Source organism: Trypanosoma theileri (assembly GCF_002087225.1).
Source record: "Trypanosoma theileri isolate Edinburgh chromosome Unknown TM35_Tth_28_V1, whole genome shotgun sequence".
NCBI classification, from domain to species: Eukaryota; Euglenozoa; class Kinetoplastea; order Trypanosomatida; family Trypanosomatidae; genus Trypanosoma; species Trypanosoma theileri.
The window spans coordinates 180,329-194,046 of NW_021639870.1; the positions used below are offsets into that span (position 1 = coordinate 180,329).

The 13,718-nt window shown below is 37.9% G+C and overlaps 3 protein-coding genes across 3 annotated transcripts; all 3 read left to right on the forward strand.

Annotated features, from left to right (window-relative positions):
* Positions 1 to 722: 722 nt before the first annotated feature.
* On the forward strand, positions 723 to 5,003 carry TM35_000281630 (uncharacterized protein; the record flags this gene model as incomplete). Its single annotated transcript, XM_029028194.1, has 1 exon — positions 723 to 5,003. One exon carries the CDS (start codon positions 723 to 725, stop codon positions 5,001 to 5,003), a length of 4,281 nt encoding a protein of 1,426 aa, XP_028880513.1.
* Positions 5,004 to 5,518: 515 nt separating this feature from the next.
* On the forward strand, positions 5,519 to 8,527 carry TM35_000281640 (uncharacterized protein; the record flags this gene model as incomplete). Its single annotated transcript, XM_029028195.1, has 1 exon — positions 5,519 to 8,527. One exon carries the CDS (start codon positions 5,519 to 5,521, stop codon positions 8,525 to 8,527), a length of 3,009 nt encoding a protein of 1,002 aa, XP_028880514.1.
* Positions 8,528 to 9,309: 782 nt separating this feature from the next.
* Positions 9,310 to 13,665, forward strand: TM35_000281650 (uncharacterized protein; the record flags this gene model as incomplete). The annotated part of the gene is made up of 1 exon (XM_029028196.1): positions 9,310 to 13,665. The coding sequence occupies one exon, from the start codon at positions 9,310 to 9,312 to the stop codon at positions 13,663 to 13,665; it is 4,356 nt and encodes a 1,451-aa protein (XP_028880515.1).
* Between the last annotated feature and the right edge of the window lie 53 nt (positions 13,666 to 13,718).

The window sequence follows — 13,718 nt, forward strand, 5'->3', positions numbered from 1 at the left end:
TATATATATATATATATATATATATAGATGTGTATATATACTTATTTAATGTATAGAAAGAGAATGGATCTGAAGAAAGAAAGAAAGTGAGTGTTTGTATCTTTTCTGTTATTTCTCTACTTCTTCTTCACTCAACATCCACTTATTGATATCTCTCTCTTTATCTCTTCCTTATTACTATTATTATCATTTGGATTTTCTTTTTCTTTTCTTTTCTTTTCTTCTTTACTTCTTTGAAGTGCAGTCCGTTGACTCTGTAACTCATTATTACAGGGAACGAAGTATATATATATATATATTTATAGATATAGTTAGATAGAGAGAGAGAGAGACAGAAATAAATTAAAAAAGACTCCAACACAGTAATCCATAGAGATTTTCATTCTTTCTATATATATATATATATATATATATATATATATCCATCTATTTATTTATCTAGTTATCTCTCTTGTGTGTACGTATTGGGGTGCTTTTCTCTCTCAATACGTGCGATACATTGACTGGTCTTCACCCCCCATCCACCTGTGTACATATGAGAACGAGTAAGAATAGATAAAAAAAAAACCCATACAATATCAATATCAATTATTATTATTATTATTATTATTATTATTATTATTATTATTATTATTATTATTTATTTATTATCACTACTACGAATAATAACGAGTATATAGCCTCAGATTAGAAGAAGAACAAACGAGAGACATTAGATACACATGGCCGCATTAGAAACACCATCCGTAGAGTCTAGTGGTGTGGGCAACATAGACACCTCTTCTCTCTTTACTAATACTAATACTACTACTACTAATGTTAATAATAATAATGTTAATAATAATAATAATAATAATAATAATATTCCCAAAGCTTCCCAACAACAACAAGGGGAAGAGAAAGAGAAAGAGACAGTTGTGTATGTATCCCCCAGTCAAGTGTGGAATAGTGAAAGTGAGCCGGCGAAGAAAGCCACCACTGTGCGATGGGCAAATCCCCCCGTTATCACACTTCTCAGAGAATCAACACAGACAACGACGAATCCCAATAATAATAGTAATAATAATAATAATAATAATAATAACACCATCTCTACTACTAGTACTACTACTGCAAAGCCTACAATCTCCACATCTACTCCTCATATACAATCTACTCAGCCATTCAACCTACAGTCACTTCTTAGTGAATCTCAACAGCAATTGGAGGAACTTCTCTGGTATAAAAGACGGTGTGCAGCTCAGGAGGCCGCATTAGATACAGCGACATCACGGTATACATCTCTGCAAGACGCATTGCTGGAAACTCGCATGAATGCTCTCGCTGAACAGGAACAACATCGTTTATTTGTGGCTAGTAGTGCAGAGGAAATACGAACACTACAGACATCATTAGATGTGAAAACTACAGCGGTGTGTACATTGGAGGAACAAATGATGGAAATGCGGCGGGAATTGCAGGCATCACGTAAAGCCCTTCATCGTATAGAAACACATCACACCGTGTGGAAACAACAATATATAGAAGAACAACAAGAAGCCGCAGCCGCAATGCAGGAGGAAAATAAGAGATTGAATGAAGAAGTGATGATGTTGCGGGAACGGTGTAAGGAAATGGAGCAACAACTTGAAAGTCAAAGGAATGAGGAAAATCTAATAGCAGACTCTAATATTAATACTACTACTAATACTACTGGTAATAATAATAATAATAATAATAATAATAATAATAATAATAGTAAGAATAATTATGTCAGTATTCCTAGTACCAGTAGTAGTAGAAGTAGTAGTAATAGTAATAGGGATAGGGATACAAAGGTAGAAGATGTTAGAATAGCCGAACAAGAAGCCACCATACTGGCGTTATTAAAAGAATTAGAAGGTCAGCAATTAGAAATGCAAAACGTAAAAGAATCCTTTTCTTTATATAAAGAACGCCTTTCCAACACAGTAACTGCGGTGAATAGAAGATTAACACTATTACAACAGCGAATGGAAGAAATGTGTGGATCTGTGCAGGATGATGACTGTGAAGAGTCTACAGAGGATTTAGTAATGATGCTCTCAAGTAGAATACATACCATAGAGAGACAGTGGAATATTGTGGAAACCAATCTTCAACAAGAACAAGAGGATCTAAACAAACAACACGAAAAAGAAAAAGAAGAAAAAGAAAAGGAATTGCAAAGAGTATATGCAGAGAAGGAAATATTATTACAACAGTTAAATGGTATGGAGAATCGTTATAATCATTTATTGCATGCGGTGGAACGTCAATGCCGATTACTCCTCACAGCGGCCCATAATAATCAACAGCAGCAGCAGCAGCAGAGAAGTCGATCTACTACTGAAAAGATGTTGGAAAAGAACTCGAAGAAGAAACAAAAGGAAGAAGAAGAAAAAGAAAAAGAAAAAGAAGAGGGATATAAACAATATGAAGAAAAGGAAGAACAACCATCTGTACATATTATGGATCGATGGATCTCCTCTACTAGTATTCCTACTTCTACTATTCCTACTAATACTAATACTAATACTATTAATACTATTGGTGAGAGTCTGCGGTGTGAAGATATCTTAACATCATACTGTGAACAGGCCGTCCAGGCATTACTCACACGTCTGCATTTAACCACACGGCATGTTATTCGTCAACTGCAGGAATCCCACACTCAACACAATCGTCTCATCACACAAGCGCAGGAAGAACGACGGCAATTGTTAGCCAACACAAATGAATCTCGTGTACGGCAGCAAAACACCATTAAACGTTTACAATCAGCATTAAAAACCGCAAAAGAGGCGGAGTCTTCACTGCAATCACAATTAACCGCAGCGGCCCGTGCGGCGACGGTGGAGCGGCAATCATTACAACGACGTGTAGAGACGGCAGAGCGGGAGGCACAGGCACGTGTATCTAAACAACAACAACAATCTCAACAAGAGGAGGAACGATATCAACAACAACTGCGGGTATTAGAACAGGAACGGGATCTCGCTATACAAACCATTTCCATACGGGATGAAAAGATTCAAACATTGCAGAGAGAACTCACAGCAGAACGTACAGCCGCACGGGAATTGCAGTTTGATACCCAATCACTCCAACAACGCTGTGATGATCTCACCCGAATTGCAGATGCACTTGAAACCCACGCTGAGCGGGAATCAGGAACACGTGCGGTGTTATTATATGAATTATGTGAACAACTCTGCAGTGCGGTGGCGGTGTTGGTGCTGCGGTTGAGTACAGTAGCGGCCGAGCGGCGTGTGTTGAGTCGACTGTGTTTATTATATGAGAGAGACAAGCAATCGGCGTTGTTGCGATTGCGAGAGTTTCTACGTGAATGGCAGATATGTGAGAGCAGCTCTAACACAACAACAACAACAACAACAACAACAACAACAAGCAGAAGAAGAAGAATAAAGATAAAAAGAAGAGGAATTAATACAGACGAAGAAGAAGAAGAACAGGAAATAGAAGTACAAGAAGGAATATTAACAGGAGAAACAGAGAGACGGCCATTGTATACATTCCATACAGTAGTCTCTGCAGTTGTGGCTTGTGTACGGATGCAACGGTTAGTCCAGTGGCGGTATAATATACAACATGGAAATCCTGCAATGCCCAATCATCCTCTTTACAATCCTAATATGAATATGAATATGAATACTACTTTGAGTACAATGAGTAGTCGTTATAGTAGTATGAATAATACTAATAATAATATAAATAGTCATTATCATGCCCGTTTACACTCCACACCACGTAGTCTACGACGTCTTATTGAAACTGTGCCGTTAGCCTCTACTTTACTTCCCACTACTATCACTACTAATAATAATACTAATACTAATAATATGATGACTTCTAATAATAATAATACTTCTTCTGCTGCTGTTATTAGGCCAGTGTTAGAACTTCCACCGTTATCTGTATTCCTCTCTAAAATAACATCCTCTGATCATGATAGTGGTAGAGGTGGTCATCATCATCATCATAGAGTATTAGATGGGAATAATGATTATCTATTGCAGCAGTTATTTGCCGTTGCGGAATTGGATGAGACGGCGGTAAATAATCATTTCTGTTTCTCAGTGGATCCACCATTAGCGAATGCTCTTTTATTATTTCCACCGCAGTCAACAACACAACGATATCAACATCGATCCTTCTCTGCTAAACAGCAACAACAACAGCAACGGGATTATTATAGTCTTGATAAGAAGAAACGAAAGAAAACATTATCTTCCATTACATTAACAGAAGAATTACAGGAATTACTTCCAATCTTATCTAGATGTGTAAAGAATATACGTGAGAAACAGCGGCAGCAGGAATCTATTTTACAATCCGAAGCTGAAGAGAAACGTCAACTTCAATATAAACTACAAGATTTGGAAAAAGTAAATCTTACATCTACACAAAGACTTCATGAGTATGAACAACATGTCTCTATTTCTTATGTTAGCCGAGATTCCTATCAACAAATTCAACAACGACTGACGGAATTACATACGGCGTTAGAACAGGAAAGAACCGCACGGCGAAGTGTAGAAGATGTAAACGCCGCCTTAAGACAACGGGAAGTGGAGTTAACACGAGTGGTTCATCATTTGCGGGATGAGGTGCGGTTTCTCTCTATGGAGATTGGAGATCAGCGACTATTACAACAACAACAACAACAACAACAGGTAACTATGGCTCCAACAGTGGGAATAACAGGAAAGAATTCCTTCACATCTTGTATACATAATATAAACAGAGATGTGAGAAGTGAAGAGACAACACATCCACTTCTCACATCCCCTCGTTTGTATGTTCCTCAGTCTGTGAAATTGGAAGATATGGAGGAGGAAGAGCGGAGTTCAGCTGCGGGTGTTGTTGTTACTAGTATGCATAGTGAGAAGAGGAATGTGCAGAGTGATGCGGTGGTGTGGCGTATTATTGCTGATATTGAATCCCGGCTTGAGAAGTCGGAACAACAACTCTCATCACAGTAATAGTGGAATTATGTGGATAGATGGGGGTAGTTAGTTTGGGTAGATTGTTTAACACTATTTATATATATATATATATATATATATATATATTATCTCTGCTTTATTATGATAGTGTGTGTGTCTTCCTCTTGCTTTAATAATTATTTGTTTGTTTTTTTCTTTATTGCGGTTTGTTGATATGTGATTTTTTATTCTCTTCTTCATCTTGTGAGAAACACTATTTTTATTTTTCCCTCCTTTCTTTATTTGTTTTTATTCCTCTATGGTAAAATAATAATAAAACCAAGTAAACACACGAATATATACATATATACATAATAAAAGAAATAGTACTCTGGTACTGATCAATAATATTACTATATTACTATAAGGTTATATATATATATATATATATATATATAACTGTTAACGGAATTTAAAAAAGAAGGAAGTCAACGTATATATATATATATACACTCACACACACACTCTCTCTCACTCTCTCATTCTCTCTCTTAACAACGAGTATAGTATCCATGTATGTAAAAGGCAGTGGAATGCCTCCACGCCAGTCAAACAAAAATCCCTCTTCTTCACGAAACTCAAATCTCTCTTCTCATCCATGTGCTCTCTTCGCCTGTCGAGTGTGTAGACGAGCCACCGCATTAGACAGTCAACACCTCACATGCACCGCAACTTTCCCAACAACGATCCCAACAACAACAACAATGGAAATCCCTACAAACACAACGCCAATATCTTCACCAGTTGTTAAACAACCGTTGAGTGGTGGCAATAGTTTCTTAAGAAGTTCATGGACATTATTGCGTCCAGAAGAAGAAATAGAAGAACGTCGACGACGACGAGAAGAGGCATTACATCGGCTGAACACAATAAGAAAAGAATATCTACAAGAAAAAGAAATACATCAATGTATGGAAAAGAAGAAAGAGGATTATTGTGAGAGTGAGAATAGATGGGAACAACAAGAGACGGTGTGGAAACAGCAATTACATCCAGCGGTGCGGGGTTCACTCTTCACAGCCGCTGGGAAGTACACATCACTCACACCATCACCCCATTCACCGTGGAAACATAAAGACTATGCACAATTAAAAAGGAATTGGAAAGAAAAAAGTAAATCTTCTTTTTCTTCCTGCAGTTGTTCTCCTGATCTTAACAACAATAACTATATAAATTGTAATAGTAATAGTAATATACATACAATGTATACAACGGATGATGTTAGACGTAAAAGAGCCTCTATACAAACCCGCATGGTTTCATCTCTTTCATCTTATTATCTCTATCCATATATGTGGTTTGCTGAACGTGAGGCCACTGTGTATATGCAAGAGATGTGGTGTGCACTTTATAATAGTTCCATGCCTCCACCGACTTCTTCCACTTATTTAACTATTCAACGTGGGGAATTTCAACAACAACAACAACAACAATATCTTTTTACTATGGGAACATCATTGAAAGATCAGGCGTTATCAGGAAAAATCTCACACCTTTCTTTACCAAATGTTGGTATACCACAAGTATCTAAAGAAGAAGAAGAAGAAAATAATAATAATAATAATAATAATAATAATAATAATAATAATAATAATGCTACTACTACAACAGCAGCAGTATCACCTCATATACCTTTTTCATTTCGTGAAATACCAATTCTTAATATTTCTAGAATTGAGGCAATGCGATTACGTGAAGAGGAGAAGTATAATGATAGTTCAACTACAACAACAACAACAACTACTACTACTACTAGTAATAATACTACTGCTGCTGTTCCTTCCAATACAACGAGATTTACATCTATGGCGTTTAATCGTGTGAGAGCAGCTACTATGCCATTAATTACATCATCTCAACAACAACAACAGGAAGAACAACAACAACAGGAAGAACAAGAGGAAGAGGAACAACAACAACAACAACAAGAAGAAGAAGAGAAATCACCCAATAGACTTTTAAGAGAAGTATTTCTAATGAACCTTTCTCGACAACTCATGCGTTATGTTGTGCATACAAGTGAAATAGATCTCCCATTGTGTCCACGGTGTTGGCGAGAGGCGTTGGAAATACAGCAGAGGACCACAACTCACATTTTGGAAGATGTCTCTAATCTCTCTATTGCCCATACAAGATGTGATATTGTGAGTCTTGTCCTCTGTTATCGTCATTATTCTATACAAAGAATGAAAGGGTTTCATCATGAAGAGATGGAAAAGAATGTTGTAAATGAGATTGTTTATAGTAGTAATAGTAATAGTACTAATAGTAATAGTGAGTGTTTATTCCACACACCGAAATTAATGGATAAAAACATGAGAGATAATAATAATAATAATAATAATAATAATAATAATAATAATAATAATAATAATAATCATTATCATCATGGGATAGATATAGTTAAGCAGTCAAAAGAAGAAGAAGAAGAAAAAGTAAATAATCAAGAACAACAAGAATCATTGCAGCGATTACAAATAGAAGTGGAAGAAGCAGAAACACGATCGCAACTCCTTTCTATTCTCTCCCGTATACTTAAAGAAGAAATCACAATCATTGCAGCTTCACGAAAAGCCTGTCATTCCGCTTTAAATACCGTAATCGCCTCTTATAATGCCCAACAAGTATCTGCCTTCTTTGATGTAATAGATGTAGACTCCAGTGTAAATGTACGTATGCAGCATGTAAGGTGTAGTTCTACTTTTATCATTAACACTCAGGCATTATTATTAGCATTTCCTATTAACACCAGTGGTGAGATTGGGATGATTGCAGGATTACGATTAGGTCACTATATTCCCCCTCCATCACGACAAGGTACAGTTTCTACTCGATTACAAGATATTCATCGTATAGAAACAACAACAACACCTCCAACACTCATGGGATCTGTCATGCAATTTCATCAAAGTATAGAGGCATCTATTTTACTACATACATTACAAATACAAAATTGTTATACTCGAAGTATACTTGGAAGTCGTTCAGAGTTTGTAAGTGTAGCGGAGATTAATCATGCCTGTGGATTATTACTATTACTATTACTACGACTGACGGAAATGCATCATATCACTCTTACTACTGCAGTCCTTCAACCCAATGGGGCTCGCAGTACTGTAATCGCTATCACTATGCGGGGTTCCCCACCAAAGAAGATATTACATAGTAATGACTTTTTCATTAGTGAAAAGTTTTTTGCCTGGAAAACATTTGGAGCGGCTTGTATTACTGTAGCGGCGTGTGTACGTGAAATTGCCCTTTGGTTAAAGAAGGAATTACAGACATTAACAGAGAAATGGCGTTTACGATTGACAAGTGAAGAAAGTCTACACACAACGGCTTCTTCCTATCCACCGTATGATATTGCGCATGATCGTGTAGATGGATGTTCAGTGCGGCACGGTTCCGTGAGTGATGAGATGTGGACGATTGGAATGAAGAAGTTGTTAACTGTAGTCCAGTGGTGTGTGCGGGCCTCAAGGGATGTGCAGAATCTTCAACAATTGCTAAATGATGGATAATAATAATAATAATAATTATTATTATTATTATTATTATTATTATTATTATTATTATTATTATTAAAGTATTGTCAATAAGAGAAGTTGCAAACGGGGAAGTAAGCGTGTAAATAGATTTGGTTTTGTTATTGGTAGTGTTCTCAGATTACTTTTTTTTTTTTTAATTTTGTTTGTGTAATGTCCATGTTGCTATATATATATATANNTATATATATATATATATATATATATATATATATATAGTGATAATAATGATGATAAGGATAATTGTTAATATTATGACTGTTATCATTTACTATTATGTTATTATTATTATTCTTGTTCTTCTTGTTGTGAGGGTCAATATACGGCACAGTTTTTCCCTTTCTCTTTCTTATCATTCTGTATATTTCTTGCACTCTTTTCCCTGTTAATTTTTATTATTATTATTATTATTATTATTATTATTATTAATTATTTTGTTTAATTCTCCCTTATCCACAAGGTTGCTGAGCTTCCCCCTTTCTTTTCCTTACTTCTTCCAGTGTTTACTTTCTTTCTTCATCCATTACAGCAACAGAAGCAAGAACACACCAACCACAAGAAACAGAACAGCAACAACAACATCAACAGGAAGAAGAATCAGAAGAAGAAGAAGAAAATAGAAAAAAAGAAACAATAAATAGAATAAATAGAAAGAGAAAAGAAAAAAAAAAACTCAGAAGCCAAAGAAAAAGAAAAAGAAAGAAAAAAAAGAAAAGAAAATAGAAAACAACAACAACAAATACTGGTACTAGTAGTAAATGGCAGCACTCAACCAGGTTGCTCTTCTGGCTGCTGGCTGCAGTGAAAGCTGTACACTCCCTGTAGTTGCCCGCAGTAAAGCCATTGCCTACTGCTCCGCTACCTCTATCTACATGCATACACCAACCAAACACACATCTACCAATACCAACAACACCGATCCATTAAGACGTAATAGTACTTCCGTTCCTTCAGCAGTCGGTAATGGTAGTGGAAAGACATTTACAACATATCCACTCTCACGTATATTTGCCAATGGTGTGACGGATCTTATTCAATCCTTTGATTTTAATGATGAATACATGGCTTGTGTGACCAGAGATTGTAAAACGGTTGTTTGGCGAGTGGGAGATGCGGAGGTGTTGAATGGGAAACGACTTCCAAATGCCTTGAGTGGTTTCTTTAAACGTGAAGGAGGTCCAATGGTGGTACGAGTGGCTGGAAAACATCATATTGTGTATGGAACTACTACAGGTTGGATTATATCGGCAAATATGAATGATGGCACAACAACACATCAGTTAAAACTTCCCCTTGATGATAAGAGTAATAGTATTGTCAACAATGACAGTAGTAACAATTATACAGTGGGTCAAATTACTTCTATTGATGCCTCTCCTGCACGTCCGGATGTTTTAGCTGTGGGAACAAGTGAAGGAATGCTTTTTATTCTTTCTTTACATCCAAGTAATGGTTTACAACGTACCGCTACACTTCGACCTTTTGCAACTACCACTACGAATACGAATACGAATACGAATATGACTACTACTACTACTTTGGAGGGAAGTATCAATACAGGTACAGGTAATAATAATAACAATAATAACAACAACAGTTTGGCAGCTGTTACAGTAGCTGCGTTTGATCCTAATAATGCATTTTGTCTTGCTGTTGGTTCTCGTGAAGGGGCTTTGGTGTTAGTAGATGCCGCCTCTGGTACTGTTGTTCAGCGGTTTGAAGTCCAGGATTCACCTATTTGTTCCATTTCATGGATTCCTACACAAAGTGGAACATTTGTCACCACAAATGGAAATTCTTCTAAATTGTCTATATGGACTGTAAACAGTCGAACTTCTACTGTTGTGTGGAATCCTATTTGCGGTAGTGTACTTGTGGGAAGTGCCTCTTTTGCACCGGAACATCTTTTTCTCGCTTTACGTAGTGGAAGTGTAGCGGTATTTAATACTCAAACTCAAGAAGTGGAAATGCAAACAGAAACTGGTCATACCAATCGTTTACATGATTGTCGTTATTCTAAACATGATAAAGATCTTATCGCTACTACCAGTGCAGATGGAACCATTCGTGTTTGGAATACAAAACAACTTTTATTAAATCATACAATTGAAGTGGGATCTGTAATTGTACAAACTATGGATTGGAGTCCATCTGGGAAGTATATTGTTGCGGGTCTTAGTACAGGTGAAGTGGTTTCTTATCATGTAAGTACACAACATGAACAATGGCGTGCCCTTGTTGTCGCTCCTAGATATAATAATCATAATAATAATAATAAAGGTCCTTTTGGTGTTTGTGGTGTGGTATGGAGTCCAAGTGAGGCTGGTAATTACATTGCTGCTGCCCATCGCTCAGGTATCACACTACTCAGTTCTCGTGATGGTAAAGTTATTCGAGAGTACACGACGAAATCACCTGTATATAGTGTAGATATGGAACCCTTACATGCTAAACAAATGGCCGCTGCCTGTCATGATGGTCAAGTGTATATCTTTTCACTTACCGGTAGTCAAACAACTCCTACACTTATACTTACTGGTCATACAGATGTGGTGAATCATGTTATCTTCAATCCCATCATTCCACGATATCTTCTCAGTGCAAGTCATGATACCACACTACGTGTATGGGATCTCGCCCCTCCAGCGGTTGCGCAGAACACTTCTGTTAATGCCCGTGTTTTGCGTGGACACACAGATCATGTTCACGCAGCGGCGTGGTGTCCACTCGCTCCTTATATTGCCTTTTCTGCAGGTGCAGACGGTTGTGTGCGGGTGTGGGATGTGCGGAATGGTGTGCACATCGCCGCCGTACGAGCCCACAGTGGTGTGCATACAAACAATTATAACTATAAGAGTCAAACAGGCCGAATGATGATGGGAGGAGTTGTGGGACTTGCGGGGCCGCACGGCGATCGGCCGCTTGTGTTGGCGACTGCCGGTGGTGTGGACGGCGCGGTGGTGTTTTGGCACGCGGGACTTTTACGGCAAGCCGCGATTGATGCCGCACTCGGCGCCCTTCCATCACGACTCACACGAGATCCACACACCCTCATCGATAGTAGTAAGAATACAAATACTATCATGGGGGTTAATACGAATGTGAATCATCAAAGTAATAGTAGTATTTACTACCTTGCTGGGGAGGCGGTGCAGCAACTCAGTCGAGATCTCGCCGACAGCACACTCACACCACACCGCCGCATGGAGCGTATCGCTAATTTCTTTGAATTTCCATACGGTGCGGTGGATGTGGCTCGTGTGGCCGCCTACTGCAGTGATCCGACGGAGAGTATTCATACACGTTGTTCCGTTGTCCCATCTACTCGATTGGTAGAGGTGCGGGAAAAACTGGGAAAGTCCATGGTGGAAAAGGCACATGGAAGAACCGTTGCGGGTGCAGGAGCGGCGTATAAAAAAACACGACTCATAGAAGCCGCAGATGCCATGCTGCAAATTGGAAATATTACAGAATATTGTAAATTAATGATTGAAGCGGGAGAATGGGATAATGCGATTGCCGCCGCCCCACTTGTCAGTCGTGAGTTTTGGCGATCCACATGTTTACAAGCGGCGGAGGCGATGCAGACAGCAGGAGATGTGCGAGCCACGCGTTATTTTATTATGGCAGAAGAAAGTGCCCGTGCGGCGAGATTTTTGGCTCATCAATCCGATAAAAATTGGGATTCCGCTATTGTGATTGCAAAGACATGTCCACAACGAGTGGAACCCACCGCGACTACAGAGACTCCGCATAATACTACTGTGGATACGAATGGAAGTTCCGCAGTGGTGGTGGAGTTGTTAGAGGAACGGGCATCTATGTTTACATATTCAATGAATCCTCGAATTGTGGCAGCAGCGAAATTGGCAAATGGAGCAAATGATGAAGCTGTCATGCAATTGGTATACAGTGGAGATGTGTTAATGGCACATCTTCTTATTCATTCAGTTCCATTACAACAACAAACAACAATTGATGCGGGATATCGACTGCCAATGTTGCAATCATGTCGTCAACGGCAATGGGATACGGCAGTACTCTGTGCTACTCGTATGTCTAATGCATATGATGGACTGGCAACTGTTCTTTCATTTTGTCAACAGGCATTTGGTAAGATTAAATTGAGTAGTAGTGGTAGTGGTAGTAATAATACTCCCAATACGAACAACAATATTAACAATTTATCAAATCTTCCATTAAATGAAAAGTTAAAATCTATTCATGAACAGATTTTAGGAGAATGTCGTCGTTTACAACTTCCACTTGATATGGAATCTATTCAGCAAAGACATGCTAATGATGGTCTTGCCTCCATTAATCAAATAGCTGCCATGGTATTATCACCAAATACACCGGTAGGAATTGTAACTAGTGAGGAAATCATTCAGACAATGAGTAATTTTATAGATAATATTATTCAAGTGGCTTTACAAGATATTGATGGAACGAATGCTGTTTTCTATTTAAAACAAGCCTATGCAGTGACTTGCTATGTAAGTTTACCTATACAACTTCCAGCTGGGAATACAGGTAATTCATCCGCTTCTCCAGGTTCTTCTTTGGTGTTTCCTGGTGGAAATTCTCATTCTGCGCCTGTACGGAAATTTCTTGCCCTTTCATTCCTTTTAGCGGCATTAATGTGTGTAAAGGTTTACCGTTTTCCTAAACTCCTTAATCCTGTATTCTCCAAGGCCTGTGAATTATGTAATGGTGATACCACCACCATGACACTTCTTTCCAAAGTTCAACAAGTACTGAATGCCTATTCACCACACTCTATAGAGGTGAACTGTACGGTGTTGGGTGAAGAAGTTCCTTTTCTTCATTTTGATAATTATCCTCCTCCTCCTCCTCCTCCTACTGCTACTACTACTACTACTACTACTAATACTACTAATACTAATACTAATAATAGTAATAGTAATAATAATACGAATACTGGCAGTGGTGGTATGTATATGAAGTCTACAGTAACATCAGAGCCCATTTGTGGACCAACACATGTACTGGAAGATGGAATATCCGTGATGAGTAAAAATGAGGCATTGCAGTGGATGTTGTGCTGCGCCTTCACTCCACTCGCATCCGGAGTGAAGATGTTACCACTGTAAATATGAATATATATATATATATATATATATATATATATATATATATATATATA